The sequence below is a fragment of the Copidosoma floridanum genome, unplaced genomic scaffold (genome assembly GCF_036245765.1).
Source record: "Copidosoma floridanum isolate Cflo_tuat_1 unplaced genomic scaffold, Cflo_Japanese_pri ptg000023l, whole genome shotgun sequence".
In the NCBI taxonomy this organism is placed as follows: domain Eukaryota; kingdom Metazoa; phylum Arthropoda; class Insecta; order Hymenoptera; family Encyrtidae; genus Copidosoma; species Copidosoma floridanum.
In genome coordinates this window covers 2,690,315-2,710,269 of record NW_028321900.1, presented here as the reverse complement: position 1 = coordinate 2,710,269, position 19,955 = coordinate 2,690,315, and the positions used below count along the sequence as shown (strand labels likewise).

Below are 19,955 nucleotides of genomic sequence, written 5' to 3'. Positions count from 1 at the left end.
TCCACGATTGAATCGAATGTAAGATTGATAGATAACATTCAAACAAGAGCGAAAGAGCAAGAGTCATTTAAATATATATAGCATATATTCGGTTGCAGTCAAAAGAGAAGAACTCGTGTCGTCGCTTGCTTTGGCTGTGCGCTCAGATATATAGCTACAGTTGAAATTTCCGCTCCTTTCCTCCTAGGCACACATGCAGTATACCCCTTTTACATGTTTCCAAAATGTACGCCTATATGCTCGTTTCTACACAAATCCACTTTTCTCTTGTAGGCGCATGCCGCACGCTCTTCGATACGAGTCCAGTGTTGGTCTTCAGTCCTAAGATTTTGGCCCCGAGCGCTTGCCAGCGCCACCCCCGGGGCCAACTAGAAGTAATCAATCAGACTCATCATGCGTGCCTAGTTTTTTCAGTAGAGTAAGGCCTAGTTTGATCAGACATGCCCAAGCCCGAGGTCGCGGAAAAGTCCCTACCGTTTCAGCAGACGAGTGCATTCAAATAGATTGCAGATTGCTATTGACGAAGCAGGTGCGTATTTTGAGTATGTTTCTATTTTAAAGTAATTTAGCTTAGTGATTTAAAGACACTTGCAATATTACATCCAAATGTTTAGAAAAGCTTTGTTAAATTATAATACGAATTGTTGCTTTACGTTGCAGATGCCTCCTTGAAAATCATTTTGAATAATGCATTTACTCTGGTTTGGGTTAATTTTCCAACCCACGTTGATTTGATGCACATGTCAAAAGTGCCCTAGGCATTAGGATGGATGCTGGTTCACTGCCAGAAGGTGTTCATTACACAAGGTAAGAACGTCGATATTGTTAAAACAATTAAAGTTGAAGCAATTGTTGGAAATTGATTATCTTCTTTCATTTACAGTATTCGAGCTTGCGATGAAACAAATGTAGATAAGGGATCTGTTTATCACATACTTATCACTGCAGTACAGCCAGCAACAGTTCCTAATAATTTATCCCTTCCAGATCTCATTTTTAAAAATTCCTAATTCAAACCAAACACTGTCCAGCATCAGCAGTGGTTATTGTGGTAGCAAGTTCGACATGAGAGAAGTTTGAGCGATGGCAGACCTGAGCTGCCTGACGTGTTGACTGTCATAAGAAGGCAGAGAAGTCAATTGGAGAGTGCTGCTACGGACGTACCGAATGTGTGCCTACGAGGAGAGGAGTGGAAATGTTGACTATAGCTATATATCTGAGCGCACAGCCAAAGCAAGCGACGACACGAGTTTTTCTCTTTTGACTGCAACCGAGTATATGCTATATATATTTAACTGACTCTTACTCTCTCGCTCTTGCTTGAATGATATCTATCAATCTTACATTCGATTAAATCGTGAAACAAAATGCTCATATAATTATATGCACAGAATTTGATATCAAAACATTTTTTTTTTTCCGTACGTTAATACTTAATTTGAAATCTAGTATTATTTTGAAAAAATGATCAGCTTAATTTTTTTAAGGATAACAGTTCAGCTATAACCACTGGTTAATTATTTTTCCTCATCATAATTGTTATGAACTGTAGGACAAGCCCCGAAGGTTATCGATGAACATATGTGACTTTAAGATCTCCTACCCTCAAAGTTTCGATAGCTAAGGTAGTAAGGGCTTATGCCACTACTGTTCTCGTTTTGCTATCTGAGGATCGATTCCAACTGTTGGCAAATTTTTTTTTTTAACGTGATTCATCATTCTAGTTTATTTTCTTTTTATTTATGTTTTATTTATGTTTTATAAATAATATTAACAAACCCTTTTTTCCCTATACATCGAAATACATTTTTTTAATACTAATTACATTAAATAATTTCATAAGCTGATACTTATCGTTAGCATGGCCATTTCGGAATTTCATAATAATAAAATAGTTTCTTAGGATATGAGTATAATTCTTACATTTAAAAATCCAAAGAAAGTAAGAGAGAAAAAATCCTTATACATAATTTTCATTGATTTTTTTTTTTTTTCCAAGAAATGATTAAGCTGTTCTAATCGATATTTTTATTTATCTATACAATAATTATAATCTTCGGAGGCACAAGAAAACTTACATAAAACTCCCTAAACATTTATTGTCCGTCTTTTGTTTTAAAAAAATTTTAGGTATAGCAGCTATACTTATTGTGTTGATCAAATATGTAATTTCTTCGATACGACTGAACGACTCTCGCACTCTCGAAAAATGTGCGCCTTGGTTCGACGGCTGGCCGCGGCGGGTCTCCCCGATCAGTGGAAAAAAGTTGTCTCACGCCGTAGCATTGGCGTTAGCAATCTCTCTACTCATCTCTGCCTACGCAGCCTAGCTAGCCTAGCTAGGTCTCAGCGAGGCAAAAGTAGAGGCAGATCTATTGCGCTTCATGTGAACATAAGCCCCCTGATGCAGCGAAATAGAAAACAGCGCAATAGCATCCCACCTGAAAAAAAATGTCGGAATTCTATGTAGAATTACTTCTGTAATACTTTCAGAAAAGCCATATTAGCTTTTCAGCTTTTAAGATCAATCGACCTCCTTGCATCAACCCGTCGAAAAAGTTAGCGTGTGAAATTCTCTCCAACAAAGCCAAAAAAAATGCGCTGATACAACTGTTGCAAAAAATGACCTGGCCAGGATTTATGTGTATTGCATTGCACTAAACGATTTTTTCACAAAACTTTTCGACACAAAATTTTAAACACGAGGTATTGCACAACAAACTAATTATATAATATTCTCACCATTATAAAAAAAACATACTCATAATTTGGGCCTAAGAACTATGTTGAAAATATTTTTCTGCAGAAAATTTAAAAAAACTGGAAATTTTCAAATCAATCCACAATCATTGAAAAAGTTGGTTACGTTACATAAAATTTTGGTTAAAACGCGCAAGAAAAAAATCGATTGCGACTGTCAATTTTTTTTTTCATGTTTTCATATATCATCTTTAGAAATAATTAAGAATTGTAGTTTATTAGCCAGTACACTTATGTATAAATAATAATTATTTTAGCATTCATTGAAACGTTTTTCCATTTTCTTAACCGAAAATTTACAATTCTACAAAATAATACGGACGAGTAAAAGTCCTTTTTTTCTCTTCAGGATATTTAAAAGCATCGAGTCTTGCCGGTTTCAAATCGCACCCGTGCAGCCAGCCAATGATGAGCAGAGATTATTTACAGGGCAGTGCAAGGCAAAAAGTACTGTTTATTCATAATGGTTCCATAAATATATACAAATTGAACTAGATCATGCTGAAATCTCAAGTTTTGATTTTTGAAAAACAAAATAATAGTTTTCGTACGCGTTATAATTTATTGTATCGTTGCATTTTTATATAATGTTGAGCATAGAGTATTCAAAATTCCGAAATACATCAAGCTGTGCATCTTTTAAAATTCTATATAAATATTTCATTTTTACCTGTTCAAAATTATTTTGATTTTCAGTGACTTTTCATGAGTTTATTTCATAAAAAGATACTTTTGTCCATTCAAACTTTATCTTATGTACAATTTTCAAAATAATATGTAGTCAATAAAAATAGTAAATGATGAAAAAAACGGATTTTCATTAAAAAAATTTCATACTAAGCTTATGCTTAATTGACAGGAAAATATCAAAATCGGGAAAAAAATCCATATATGAAGGAAAAAACAGTTTCCATTACAAATTTTTTGTGGCTACTTTAAAAACATGTGAGCCGGTCGTCTAAAAAATCTGTATAGGCATACAAGAAGCTTTAAACGATATTTCAGTGGATTGAGTGAGTTGGTGCTTCTTTCACCGTTGGATAAGCCGTGTTGATGTGTGTGTACGTGTGCAGCAGCCACACTTACAAACACTCACATTATCTCTGGTTCTCTCTCTCCTTCGCTGCTACTGTCGGTGGAGTAGTGGGGGACACTGCAGTGCAGGGGACTCGGTCGCTCTCTCTGTCTCACTTACTCTTATAAGTTAAGTACAAAATCTTCTTTTCAAATTTTTTTCTCGAAATTTTGTGCTTGTCTAAATAAATTTAAATAGACCAAATCGATAGGAAATTTTTTGCTCTATGCGCTATTATTTATATTTTTACTATAAATCTTATGTTACTGAGATATGAGCGAAATAAAATTTCAAATGCGATTTTAACATTGATCCACCACTCGAAAAATTTTTTTATTTACTTTTATCGTAATCAGCAGGTCAATTTACATTAAACGTAAAAAACACCTTCTTCTCCAACAACTTTCTTATTCAGAAGTTTCTCGGTTGGTCTAATAGCCCTATTGCGCGGCGCAATAGACTTAACACAGCCGCTTTGTCCGCAGTCACATTGAGCGCAATAGAGCGAGCAGGATAGGAATTCCTCCATAAGCGGCTGTGTTAATTCTTTTGCGCTGCAGGATAGCCCTATTGCGCAGCGCAATAGACTAATACAGCCGCTTAGGCTGCAGTCCCATGGTACGAAATAGAGCTCCGCAATAGAAGCAGCCAATCAGAGCTATTGCCTCTCCGAAATAGAAACCTCCGCAATAGCTCTGATTGGCTGTTTCTATTACGGACAGTCTATTGCAAAGCTCTATTTCATACGATGGCACTGCAGCCTGCAGCCTAATGGAGAAAGTCCTATCCTGCTCGCTCTATTGCGCACCATGTAACTGCGGCCTAAGGCTGCACGGTGTAGTGTTAAGATGTACGTATGTACTGTATCGTACATTGGCCCTTAGTCAGTTGTTTGACATACTGATGCAGGAAAACAGGAAACGTCGAACAATATTCTTGTACCCTATAAGTCTATTCTGTAAAAGTAAAATTCACAACAGTGAGTGCAGCTTCTGATCAAAGGGTTCTGCTGGTTGGCTGTATAGGGTAAAGCTAGGCCAAAAAATGTCAACGCGTTACACGCACGCGGTGCTTTGTCGGGTGCCTCAGTCATTGTATTCTTGTACTCAAGCTAATCTTCAACTTGCGGAAGCTCGCAAACAGCATCAAATTCTAGCACAGCTACTGCGTGAGCTTGGCGTTGACGTTGTCGAGATGCCACCTGATGAAGCTTCACCCCTCTGCTGCTTTGTTGAGGACCTCGCCATAGTTTGCAACGGTGTCGCTCTTATCGCTCGGCCCAGCGAGCCTAGCCGTCTAAAGGAGGTGTTCTTTTTTTCTTGGTTACCATTGTGATCATTGTCCTATTATATTTAATTATTCGCTAACTAGGGCTGCGATCATACATCTACAGAATTGAACTAGAAATACGGATTGCGTGAACGTCAATTCTGACACTTCCGGTACAATCCTTGTATTCTGCACTTATTAATACTAAGCCACATTGTCTTATTCCAGTAAAAATTCAGCAATCATATGAAATTTTCCACATATTTCGTAGGAAAAGGATTCACTTGTTTGTTTGTAAGTTAAGTTCGAAAAATATAACCTAAACCCTTACACGGTTTTATATGAATGATGGACAAATGTCCTTGCAGAGAGAGCGTTCCGTAAGCTCTAGCAGTTACTCTTCAAGTCTCTTAGTATCCTAGATGACATTTAAGTTCAAGAGGAAAAGTATGACATGGTATCTCTCCCATTAATAAGTTATCTACGCATTATCTAAATACTTAGATTAAACGCTCAGTCAAAAATTTTTAGCTATTATTTTAACTATAAATTATAGCTGTATTAACAGCTACAATCAGCAACAATAATAGCTATAATTGACTACAAAGTAGCGATAATCATGTACAAATAACAACTATAAAAAGTAGCTGTTTACAGCTATAAATTTCTAGCGAATTTTATTATTAACAGAATTTATTTAAAAAAATTTTTAGTCAATGGTTATTTATTCAATAATCTTTTTTTTTTTAAAGTATATCAGACTTATAAGGTGATATTATCCATATAATAACACTAAAAGTGGGGGGTTCAAGTATTTTTGAAGATTAAACGAAAAAAATTTTAACAGTAACATTTTTTTGTTTTTTCGTTTATTGTTTAAAAATACTTGAACCCCCTACTTTTAGTGTTATTGTACGGATAATATCAGCTTCCATGGCTGACATACCTTACAAAAAATGAGATAATTGAATAAATTCTGTTAATAATAAAATTCGCCAGAAATTTATAGCTGTAAACAGCTACTTCTTTTTGTAGTTGTTATTTGTACACGATTATAGCTACTTTGTAGTAAATTATAGCTATTATTGTAGCTGATTGTAGCTGTTAATACAGCTATAATTTATAGTTAAAATAATAGCTAATAATTTTTGACTGAGCGGCCAGTGCTTACAGAACGAGTATGACATGAGAATATGACACTAATGTTCGAAATATTCCAGGAACGAAATTTAAAAATTAAATTAATTACTTTGAACAAAGCAAAACACCCAAGAGTAGCATGGAAGACTGCCAACAATATATATGAGTCGTGAAAAGGTTAATTTTTCATGATTATACCGAACCCAAAATTCTGACGTGTGCCGACGCTAGCTTTCCTACTCGTTCCGACTTCTGGCTTGCGTAACTAAAAAACCAGGTCAAAGGCCCCGCTGAAAACCGTACAGATTGTTTATTATTATAGAAACAATACATGCAAAAGGCAACTTTTGGACAAAATCGACAGGGCAGGTGATTTACGATCGATTTTCCATTATACACAAAGCAAAATCAACCAAGTTCGGACTTCTGGTTTTCATAACTTGAAATCCAAAGAGAAGCTCCTGCTAAAAATACAGCACATTGTTTACTATGTTGTAAACAAAAAATTTAAATAAAAATATTTAAAAAAATAGACACGGCAGGTGGTTTTATATCAATTTTCCGTTATATACATAGGGCAAAATAAATCAAGTTTAGACTTCTGGCTTTCATAATCCAAAGCAAAGGCCTCGCTGAAAACGAAAAAATTTGATTATTATGATATAAACAAAAAATAGAAATTAAAATATCCGGCAAAAATCGACAGCACAGGTGATTTTCTGTCGATTTTCTACCTCCCAAATAGCGCGAATCAACCAAGTTCGGACTTCTGGCTTCTATAATTCGAAATCCAAAACAAAAGCCCCCCCAAAATTACCATTTATTGCTTATTACTACAAAAATAATAAATTAAAATGAATATATCCAAAAAACTTGACAGGGTAAGTTTTTAGTGATTTTCCATCATACACATGTATCGAAGATGACTAAATCGTGGCTTCTGGCTTTCTTAACTCGAAATCCAGAACGAAGACCTCGCTAAAATTACCAGACATTGGGTATTATTATAGGAACAATAAATGAAAACAAAAATATCCAAAAAAATCGACAGGATGGGTAAGTTTTCAGCGATTTTCCATCAGGTGCGGATATCGGTAACGACCAAATTGCGACTTAAGGCCATCATAACTCGAAATCCAGAACGTTGACCCCGCTGAAAAGGATACATATTGTTTATTGGTACATAAACAATGAATCAAAATTGAAATAAATTAACAGGGCGGGTGATATTTTATCGATTTTCCACCACCTGCATAGAGCGAAATCAACCAAGTTCGGAATTCTGGCTTTCATAACTCGACATTCAAAAGCAAGACCCGCTACAATTACCACACATTGTGCATTATCATACAAACATTAAATTAAAATTGAAATTTAAAAGAAAAAAATCGACAGAGCGAGTAAGTTTTCAGTGATTTTCCATCATACACGTAAAACGGAATCGACCAAATTGCGACTGTTGGCTTTCATAATTAACAAACCAGTTCGAAGGCCCCAGTTAAAACAACAAATATTGTTTATTTTTATATGAAATATTAATTAAAATTTAAAAAATCCCAGAAAAAACGAAAGGGTGAAAAAGTTTTCAGTGATTTTCCATCATACATGTATATCCGGGAACGACTAAATTGCAACTTCTGGCTTTCATAACTCGAAAACCAAAATGAAGGCCCTGCTGAAAATGATACAAATTGTTTATTATTACATAAATAATTAATCAAGTTTAAAATATCTGAAAGAAATCGACAGGGCGGGTGATTTTCTATCGATCTTTCACCAGCCGAATAGTGCGAAATCAACCAAGTTCTGACTTCTGGCTTTCATAACTCGAAATCCTGAACTAAGGCCCCGCTAAAATTACTACATATTGTTTATTATTTTAAAAAGAATTAATTAAAATGAAAATATCCATAAAAAATCGACAGGGTGGATAAGTTTTCAGTGATTATTTATCATACGCACCGAGAAGCTGTCCACGTTATTCACAAGATTCAAATCACTAGTGAATATTTGTGAATCTTATTTTTTTTTGCGATTAAAAAGATGTAAATCATTGTAAATTACAAAATTTGTGAATCACGTGGCCAACCCATCCATACGCACATAATGGAAACGACCAAATTGCGACTTCTGGCTTTCATAACTCGAAGACCAAATCGAAGACTCTGCTGAAAACGATACAGATTGTTTATTTTGCCCTGTCGATTTTTTTATAGATATTTTAATCTTGATTGATTATTTATACAATAATAAAGTCTGTATGGTTTTCAGCAGAGCCTTCGATTTGGTTTTCGAGTTATGAAAGCCGAAAGTCGCAATTCGGTCGTTTCCGATGTACGCGTATCATGGAAAATCGCTGAAAACTTATGTGCCCTGTCGATTGTTGGTAAAAGTGTAGTTTACGACCCCCTCCGAGAAGTTAGCTTTAGAATTCGCAGTGCTGCCAACGTAACATAGCGGGGGAAATTTAAAATTACCAACGCGGAAAATTTAAATCTAAATAAGTAACTCAAGAGAAACTACACCTGTAAATATGACAGCGCCAGGGAAAATTAATAGTTGTACTATAAGCGGAAGATTCAAATTTTCACTTCACACACCATATGTACAAATGACGGTTGAACAAATAAACAAATCCTATCAAGTACCGATAAAAAAGTTGCCGACCATATATTTATACTTGAATTTTCAACGTAGGTAATTTTGAAATTCCCGCGCCATATTATGTTGGCAACATTTACGGATTCTAAAGCTAACTTCTCGAAAGGAGTCGTAAAGTACACGTCCGCTCGATTTTTGTTGTTGATATTTTTATCTTAATCTATTGTTCTTATAATAATAAACAATCTGTGGTAATTTAAGCGGGGCCTTCGTTCTGGATTTCAAGTTATGAAAGCCAGAAATCCAAACTTGGTGGGTTTCACTCTATTTGAGTGGTGGAAAATTGATAAAAAATCACCTGCCATGTCAATTTTTTGGGGATATTTCTATTTTTGATTCTTTGTTTATAGAATAATAAGCAAAATTTTTTTTTTTTCAGCCGGGCCTTTGTTCTGGATTTCGAGTTATGAAAGGCAGAAGTCCGAACTTGGTTGATTTCGCGCTATTCGAGTGGTGGAAAATAAATAGAAAATCACCTGCCCTGTCGACGTTTCCCGGATGTTTTAATTTTAATTTATTGTTTATATCATAATCATCAAATTTTTTTGTTTTCAGCGGGGCCTTTGCCTTGGATTTCGAGTTATAAAAGCCAGAAGTCCAAACTTGGTTGATTTGGCCCTATACGTATAATGGAAAATTGATAGAAAATCCCACTCCCTGTCAATGTCTCCTGGATATTTTAATTTTAGTATATTGTTTTTATAATAATAATAAACAATCTGTAACGTTGTAAGTGGGGCCTTCGACCTGGTTTTTTAGTTACGCAAGCCAGAAGTCGGAATGAGCAGGAAAGCTAGCATAGGCATATGTATGATAATTTTAGGTTTGAGTATAATCATAGAAAATAAACTTTTTTACGACTTTTATATATATATATATATATATATATATATATATATATATAAATTATTGGCAGACTCTAGTACTGTTTTTAGTTGTTTTGTAACAACTGCGCCTTGTTTTATAGTGATTAATTTAATTTTTTAATTTCGTTCCCGGGATATTCCGGACGTCAGTGTCATATGCGGAAAGACATTGTAAATCGATTTGTTTACGTTGGATACTATCTTCGTCTTACAATGAATCTTTTAGTTACTCTCAGTTAAAAATTTGTAGCTGTAACTATACCTATAAATTCTAGCTATAATTATAGCTACAACTACCTATAAAACAGCTATAATGATGTATAAAATTCAGCTAATAATATAGCTATAAAGTACAGCTGTAAATTTTTCACAAATTTTGAATAAAAATTAGTTTAAAATCAGATTTTTTAAACATATATCGATCAGTAAAGACGGTATCATCCGTGTGATAACAGTAACACTGAGGGCCTAAAGTATTTTTAAACAATTTTTAAAAAACTTGAAATTGTATATGATTTCTAGTTTTTTTTTCTACTTATTCAAAAATACTTTAGGTCCCTAGTTTTACTGTTATCATGCGGATGATACCATCTGTACTGATCGATGTATGTTGAAAAAATCTGATTTTAAACTAATTTTTATTCATTATTTGTGAAAAATTTACAGCTGTAGTTTATAGCTATATTTATAGCTGAATTTTATACATTATTAAAGCTGTTTTATAGGTAGTTATAGCTATAATTATAGCTATCAATTATAGGCATATTCATAGCTATAAATTTTTGACTGAGCTAGTTTATATTATAAGTGTTATATTTTTATGCTAATTTGAATCAAGCTTCAAACCCTGTAATAATCTACTTAGTAAATTTTATTATTCTTTGATGAAGTTTAATTTTACCAAAAGTCTTAACTGTGTAAATGTTATTGAGAAATAGTCGAAGAATCTACTTTGATGCAATCTGAAGCTCAGTTTTGTAGTAGTGTGGTCGCAACTTAATATTGCAACGATTTAACATACACAATCATTAACAAGGATTACTTGGTCACATTCATGTATTTATAGTTTAAATACTACAATATTCTACGAGGTAGTAGAATGACAAACATTATTCTAGCGTGTCTAATTTATACGTAATTAATACTTTTACGTACTAATAATTAATACGTAGTGAATGCTGTCCTGCTGGATTTACGTAGTTATAAATTCCAAAAGAAAATTGACTTATTTTGATACCAGGATCTTTGAAGTTATCATCTAAATCCTCAATAATAATTAATTCATTTCATCCGTCAATGATACCATTCGTTTTCGTTAGTTATGAAAACTCGAACTTTATTTACAACATAAACTATGCAACCAGTATTGTTTCGACAATAATCTGGAGACAATGCGTTTGCTGGATCGATACATTCTAATGCGTCTTAGTAATTATTTTTAAAGTTATTAAACCGATTTTTCATTAGCATCCATAATGTTCGTAAAAAATTAAGGGAATTGTTTTTCACTCTAAGTTTAGCATTGTAGACTGATAGAATTAGACTTTTCAAAAAATTAATTCCTATAAGCAAATAAAAAATTTGATTAGCAAGATGAAAGTGGTAGAAATTGCTGCAACCAAAAACGAACCTCTGAATTTGTCAGCAAAGTGCCCAGAAAAATTGGTAAAAGTGCCAAAATCACCTAAATTACGAATAAATCGAAAACAGTAATAGATGGAAAAAAAATTGAATACAAAAAAGATGCGCCTTTCCAAGCCGCACAAAAGTAGCCTTGTTGAAATTAATTTCATTAAATAGTTTTTTTTTGCAAATTACAAAAAACCCCAAATTTGGCCATTTTTTTAAAAATTCATAGCTCAGTCCCATTTAGATAAGAAGAGCTGAAAATTTGATACAATGTTCCTTTCGTAGTCCTTAACATATGCTCTAAATTTCAAGATGATACAATTAACAGTTTTTGTAAGCCGTTGTGTTGAAGAAAAAATGGTCCCTTCGTAAAATGGCTCTAAAAAAGTTTTGAGACCACTTACGGCCATTTTGACGGTTTGCAAAAACTATTAATTGTATCATCTTGAAATTTGGAGCATATGTTAAGGACTACGAAAGGAACATTGTATCAAATTTTCAGCTCTTCTTATCTAAATGGGACTGAGCTATGAATTTTTCAAAAAATGGCCAAATTTGCGGTTTTTTGTAATTTGCAAAAAAAAACTATTTAATGAAATTAATTTCAACAAGGCTACTTTTGTGCGGCTTGGAAAGGCGCATCTTTTTTGTATTCAATTTTTTTTTCCATCTATTACTGTTTTCGATTTATTCGTGATTTAGGTGATTTTGGCACTTTTACCATTTTTTTTGGGCACTTTGCTGACAAATTCAGAGGTTCGTTTTTGGTTGCAGCAATTTCTATCACTTTCATCTTGCTAATCCAATTTTTTATTTGCTCATAGAAATTAATTTTTTTTTCAATGGTGTGAAATCTAATTCTATCAGTCTATTCGTATCAAAATCCGGTGTATCTGGGGCGTTTATAACATTATTAGCAGCGTTGCCTAAATGAACATTTTCAACACCGACAAAGTGATCTTTATTTGTGATTTATAAATGTCGGGAAGTTTTCAGCTACGTAAGCGTCATTACGATAAAGTACCGCAGTTTGCTTGAACAACATTCTAAAGACCCTCTTCATTTTGTGTAAAAGTATATCTTCTCTCTGAAAAAATTTACTTACGATATTAATTTTATTTAAAATCTGCTTTAAAAATAAGATGTAACAGTTATGGGACTTTGAATTGGAAAAATTAACAATAGGACCGGCACTATCTATATAATATATCTGAATATAATAAGCATCGATGAAGTACAACGTTAAAGGATCCCATTGTTCCAACAATCTGGTATCACAGGTTTCGAGAGACAGCCAACACGTAACACACGGTCTTAAAAGTTTATCAATTTCAGCGTCTAACAAACTTTGAAATTTTACAAGTGTATGCTGCTGAAGAGGAGATTGGCTAAAATGGGAACGTATCGCAGAGCACATGGCCGCGATATCTTTGGGTAGTTTTTTCACTACACAAGTGCAATGCATGACTGGCGCATTTAACGATAATAATCTCGGGATTATCCCGCTCAAAATTTGACCGAACGGAATTATGTGCACCCATCATTGTATTCGTGCCATCTGAACCAAAGGACGATATATTACGACGCGAAACATTTTGATCTAAAAATGAACTACTTATTAATTAATACAGACGCGCTGCATTTAGCCGGTGATTGTTACTAAATTCATCGAGAGTACTCATGATCTCCCAAAAAGTGACTACGATTTTCTTTAATTCAAAATCAACGGACAAAACAATCAAACATGATTGACGTCATGACTTGAGATAGGGAATAGTTCTCGTTTTTCCCTAATTGGCACTGCTTCAAAATTGTGCACGTAACCGTTACGTCTTAACGAATAAACATGTGGTCTTAGGGATTCTTCGTTTTTTATCGTGAGTTAAATACGATTTTACACCAATCCTGCGTCGGGAGAAAAAATTTTTGTTCGATGAAGCAGGATGAAAGTTTCTTTCGGCCCAGTGTAGTAAAAAAATGTTATAACCCAACAACTTGAGCCAAAATTATTCGACTCAATGACCTTGCAAACTTAGAAGTTTAATCCAGTAACTTAATTATCTCATATTTTGTTAATCAATAGGAAAATATAGACCATTTTAATAAAACTCGCACATTTTAAGGGCCGTAATCGACAAACACTTGTAATAAAAATTTTGTCCCTGACTGATGGAAGCTGAAATTTTTTAGAGCCTGCTCGATCTGCGTGAGAAAATTTTTTACGCTGACTATCTTATTTTATTTAAGAATAGCGGCCCTCCGTTTCGGTTTCGCCTGAGACTCACTCGATGAAACACCACAGTGTGTTGAGACACGTATTGTACAACGTTTTCAGTTGAAAATTTTACGTCTATTCCTGACACTTCTCAGAACAAAAATCTTCTTATTAAAAACATATTTGTTCGGAATCTATGCAGTTTATTTTGTCAAATAGAAAGCTGTAAAAAGTGAAAAGAATATATAATTATTCTTAGAAGTACCGTTCGTTCCTTGTGCCATAAAATAATTGTTGGCCCTAAAGGGTGGTTAATTTTCACTGATAACTAACGATATCTTTGAGAAGAGGACCGTACTCGTTGCTGTAACACACGCATTTTTCGAATAAAAGAATAAAAGAAATCTCCCTAGCACATCTATTAGCAGCTACTATTCTCATTTAAGAATTTCGAGTTTCACGATCATCTAAACTTTCGTTCAGTCATCTAGATGCCCTGATCTTGCGGTAGTTGTTTTGCAAGACAATCTCGATTTTGGCATTTTGATGCCGAAATCCAAACTCAAAGATAAACTGTAAGTAATCACCAACGAAATAAAAAGAACAATATAATTTAAAAATAAAAATCGAAGTTAAATAACCACCAGCAAGTATACAAAGAAATAATGAGATTGAAGAGAATCGAAAGAAGTTTTAATGCTAAAAAATTTTAATTCGGATTGTAATAATTCAGAAAAAATGTTGAGGCTAGAAAATCAAACAAACCTTTCTATTTAAAATATTTTAACTATACGCATTGTAAAAATAAAGTACCTTTTAGTTTACTTAAAGGAGAAGCTAGGAAAACAAAAAAAAACTGCTGAATTATAGGATGATTATACATTAAAAATCTTTTCCACACCTTAAATGCTCGGGAACGATAAAAATTTCATGAGGTACATCATTTCACCAGATGTGTTATCAGACATTGACTATGTGCTGATGTGCTTCTTACACATGACTGAAGCCTACTACGAACTTTTACTTACTAAAGTGACTCCATAAAATTTATTGCGGGAGCGGCTCATTCAAAGTGAAGTAACATGCAAAACATAACCACTCGCTCTCTTCCGGTCAATAGTTAAAACTCCCTTTCAGAGCTGTTTTGCAGTTAGTTTTGACAAGTAGTATAAAAACATTTCAATTAAAGTTATCATTAATTATGATGATCTATGACACATTAGAAGTTGAAATAGTAAGGTTACGGGCTCATCTAATCTTATTATAGGGTGATAGTCGCTTGCGTTATTATTTAAGATTTAATTATTTATTAGAGCGGACAGTAAGCGCCCCTAGTGATTGGGTGATAAGTGCTTGTGTTATTAGTTAATAATTTATTATTTTTCAGTGTGACCAGTAAGCGCCCCAGCTCATTGGGTAATAGGCGCGTGTGTTATTGAATAATTTACTATTCAATAGAGTGGTCAGTCAGCGCCCCAAGTCATCAGGTGATAGTAGCTTGCGTTATTATTTATCAGAGTAGCCAGTGAGCACCCTGGGTCTTCGGTTCATAGTTACTTGAGTTATTTAAGATATAATTATTTATCAGAGTGGATAGTTAGCACCCTGGGTCACTAGGTGACTAATAACACAATTGTGTAATTAAGGTAACGGCGCTATCAATAAAAATTTAACTCTCTTCTCACACTTATATCCTGTTCTCATTACTAACAACTCTATAAGTCCCTATCCGAGTCGATAAAAAATCCAACATGAAATCGTGGGTTGCGGAATAGTGTTACGGGCTCTTGTCAAAAAAGGAGAAAATTGATAAAGCATTAATCAATAACACAAGCTCTAAATTACCAGATAATTAAGAGAGTTAAGTTGAAAATTTATAAGTCAAGAAATAAATAATGTACAATATAAGAAAATTACCAGGCCGTGCTTAATTAATTAATAAAGTGTGGAACAAGCACTCTAGGTTATCCAATTATAGGCCCTGTTATTTATTGTTTTATCATTACTTTTTTAAGCAGTCAGTAAACAACCTGGGTTACCTGATGATTGGTTCTACCCCATCCTACCTGATAATTAACGCTTTTGTTGTTTATTCATGCTTTACTAAATAATATACATAAGAGCCAGTAAGCACCCTGGGTTTATTAGTGATTAGCACTTATATTATATTGTTAAGAGGCCAGTGAGCGCCACAGATTAGCCCGTAATTGGCATTTGTGTTATTTGTTTCGTTCTTTTTATTTTAACCTATTAGGTGCGGCCAATAGACTTGCCAGATTTTCTGGTGATTAGCACCTATGTTACTTATTGTTTTTCTATTATCCATTTTAGCAATCTGTCAACGTCTCGTGTTACTTACTGATTCGCGCTTCTATTGTTAAATAATGCTTTACTAATTATAATCAAAATCAAGTGACCAATCAGCCCCCTGGGTAATCTTGCAATTAGCGCTTTTATTTTTTGATGTGAAAACATTTTACACGAAGTTTGGACTTTCCGCTTGGGCAGTGAAAATTTTCAAATCGTAACGCTTTTTCTGTCATGCCTATATAGATATACTTATACCGTCCTCTATTTCTCCCGTAGAGATCATCTCTACTGAGGAGCGCTGAGTTTACGCTGCTGCCAGACAAAATATATAGTTACACTATATCATATTCGTCTTCAAGCAGCTAAACATACATGCGCACGCTCATACATACACACATGCTGTGTATGACTACAGCCCGAGTAGAAATTGAACTTGGGCAGCCCAGCTTAAACGCATGGTCCAAATCAAGCAATCGAGCCCGGCTGCAGGTGTGTTTGTAATACGGCGCTGACTTGGGCGCAGCTTAGTCTGACTTTCGCCCAGTAATCTCCCACTTTTGTCTACACTGATATTGGATATAGAAATATTAGGTGTTTTTATACAAGCATGCAAGTTTATGTGTATACATATATATGGGGCGTTTCACGTGAAACGTCCCAGACCCGCCGCGTGAGCCCTAAAAGTCACTGTTTTGAGCTCATTTTCTCGGCCTTTATTCCTATCCTAAAAAAATGTTGCCAATAGCATTATCGATGTATTTCTCAGTTAGCTTTCTGATGGTATGGTTAGTTTTTCGAAAAAATTTCATTTTTACTGAAAAAAATACAAAATACAATAGGGGTAAACGGTACAGTTATTGACACCTTAAGGTAGTGATTGTCCCCTGTATAATTTGTATATCTGTACATAAAGGCTCCGTTTAAAAATGCATGTGGCGGTCAATCACTATCGGGGGTCAACAACTGTACCGTTTACCCCTATATCTCGAAAACGGCATTTTTAATATTTTTTTTGGTAGGCTACATGGAAAGCTGAGGTCTTTTTACATTGAAAACGTCATTTTGCACAGTGTGCTCTCACTGAAAAATTCGAGTAAAACATTACCAAAGAGTAGACGTTCGGCCGTCTGAACGCACGCCGAGATCCGGTGTGGAGCCGCGCCGCGCTTAAGTTAACTATGAATATTATTAATTTAGAAATACTTTCTAAACAAATATTTTTTACTATTTTTTAATTTTAGATGAAGTTTGAGATGTAGGCTTTTTGGTTTTATAATTTTGTTTTGACAAAAGTTGATACTCAGAGCTCATAGATGTTTTTTTTTTATTTTAATGTTTTATCATCGATTGAAATGACAGCATGGAATTGCAAAGTACCTGGTATTGATTATGCTTCATCACATCGAGATTTGAGTTTAATTTTACATTTTTCATACGACTCTTTACTCAAATAAAAACCTTTTGGTTCCTTGCAATAATTCTTTGCCCAGTCGTACAAGTTTTCTGCTGCTAAAATTCAGTTATTAAAGGAAACTTGAAGACTTGCATATGTTGCACTTCTTTTCAAGTTGGCTCCAATACTGTCACACGTTCCCTTTCCATGAGCAGTAGTAAAAAAATGCCATTCACAATCAATTTTAAAATCTTTTTTTTGGAAAACTATGTTTCTAAAATTGCTCTTATTTTTGAAATGTTGACTGGCTCCATCAGTTATGTAAAAAAATTTCTTGACTACAAACTTGGATTTCAAATAATTTATTGTAACTTTTTGATACTTGTATACAGCAACTGTATCATGATTTAGATCATCGGAAATAACAGCAATACTTATGTGTTTAAGCTCATCTTTTTCTTTATAATAAATTACAACTGTAAATATGTAAGCTTGGTTATTGTTCCAATGAAAAGATTGGGTTGAATTCTGTATAACAAACGCATAATTGTCCGAAAATCACAAGTTACAAGATACAATAAATTCTCCACTTTTAACATCTTTTTTCAGTTCATTAAAAAAAGTGATTGTTTCGTAGCAAAATTATCATAAGTTTTGAGTTTTAATAATTTTTTTCCTAACAAGTCAACGAAATTATGAGAATTCAATTTTGTATAGCAATGGTACATCTGTTTGTTTGAAACCACGATTTATATTTAATTTCAAAAATATTATGTTTTTTAAAACATTCAAGAAGATGTGGATGTAACGTTGACACATTGGGACAATCTAGACATTCTGCACCTAAGAAACATTTTTTACTACAGTTACTGCACACTACTGATTTAACACAGTCGTGGTAGTTTTTGAGAAGCAATTTTTGGTTAATACGCCATCTACAGCAAGTTGAATAAATTAAAATATTCAAGGCAATTATAATGAATTTAGAACTAAAATACGCTTTATGTTTAGATGGTTCTTTCAATTCTACCGGAAAATTATAAAAAAAAAACAAAGATTCTATTTCAATTGTACAATACTATATTAAGTCATAACATAAAAGCATACTTCATTGTTAAATAAATAATTAAATAATAAAAAACTAATAATATTAGTTAACTTAAGCGGAGTGCCGCGCGGTGCCGGCCTTTGGCGCGCGTTCAGACGACCGAATGTCCACTCTTTGGTATTGTTTTACTCGAATTTTTTAGTGAAAGCACACTGTGTAAAATGACCTTTTTGATGTTAAAAAACCTCAGCTTTCCATCTAGCCTATCAAAAAAAATATTAAAAATGCTTTTGTCGAGATGTAGCATGTTTTGTATTTTTTTTTAGTAAAAATAAAATTTTTTCAGACAACTAACCACACTATCGGAAAGCTGACTAAAAAATACATCGAAAATGCTATTTACAATATTTTTTTAGGATAGAAATAAGGCCGAGAAAATGAGCTGAAAACAGTGATTTTTAGCACTCGCGTGCCGGGCCTGGAACGTTTCGCGTGAAACGCCTCACATGTATATATATATCTCAATATATTATATAGTTATTTGTGTGGGGCGTTCCACATATCTCCCCCACAGACCCCCCACAGCCCCCCCACAAATAAGCTGAAGTTTGACCGTTTTCAACGCTAATTTGACATTTTCTAACTTTTTCCTTAGAACCCTCACAGCCCCCTGCAGCCCCCCCACACAATTTTGCCTGCCCCTCCACAGACCCTCCACAGGCCCCCCACACCATTTTTCATACATTATGTCATGTATACTTGTTAAATAATGAAATATTAATAAGTGACTTTCAATTCATTACCATAAATGTTGCTTATTTATTCATAAAAATCATTAAGTACAGTTAATAAATTATGTAAAAATCTCTTTCCAAATAATATTTTCTATTTCTGTATTTTTCGCCTTTCTACTTGAATAAATAAGTTATTTTTATCTTTGCATCTTGATAAAGCCACATATAAGTGACCATGAGAAAATAAGGGTTTTTTTAAAATATAAACCTACATTATCAAAACTTTGACCTTGGGATTTGTTTATTGTCATAGCAAATGCCACAACGATTGGAAATTGTTTACGATACAAAATAAACGGTAATGTTGAAGAGTTTCCTGTGTCTAAAGTTATTCTTGGAATAAAGACTCTATATCCAATTTTTTCTCCAGTTATTATTTTTCCTTCTATATTATACTGTAATAATTTTGTGATTCGTAAACGTGTTCCATTACAGAGTCCATCTGATATACTTAAATTTCTCAGTAAAATTAATATTGTACCAATTTTTAGATTTATTCATGAGGTGGTAATCCTTCACGAATATTGTTCAACATTTCCAACGGAAAATTGAAATAAATATTATCGTCTGATTTATCAATCCCTTCATAAGTTGCGTTATCTATACGATAGTAAGTTTTAATTTCTCCAGTTAACTTTTTAAGAATCTTATTATTCAAATAAGAGATGTTCTCGTTATGCGATGTAAGTATAACACTATTTATCAAACAATTATAGACATTAGAAAATATTTGAGAACATACATCATTTGAGATCCAATTTTTAGGAATGTTAAAAGTTTTTATTTCCCCTTCCC

At 33.7% G+C, this 19,955-nt stretch overlaps 1 protein-coding gene and 1 long non-coding RNA gene across 3 annotated transcripts in view; both read left to right on the top strand.

Moving 5' to 3' along the window:
- The first annotated feature begins 525 nt into the window (after window positions 1-525).
- On the top strand, window positions 526-1,177 carry LOC149374028 (uncharacterized). Its single transcript, XR_016293217.1, has 3 exons — window positions 526-542; window positions 661-807; window positions 884-1,177. It is a non-coding gene; the product is annotated as an uncharacterized LOC149374028 (long non-coding RNA).
- A 3,551-nt stretch (window positions 1,178-4,728) lies between these two features.
- LOC149374027 (N(G),N(G)-dimethylarginine dimethylaminohydrolase 1) overlaps window positions 4,729-19,955 on the top strand; it is a 257,232-nt gene continuing 242,005 nt past the window's right edge. For both annotated transcript variants that reach the window (XM_089595014.1, XM_089595015.1), the window contains exon 1: window positions 4,729-5,140. In XM_089595014.1, the coding sequence (XP_089451140.1) occupies window positions 4,880-5,140 (261 nt within the window). In that variant the 5' untranslated portion in view covers window positions 4,729-4,879. The remainder of the gene's footprint in view (window positions 5,141-19,955) is intronic.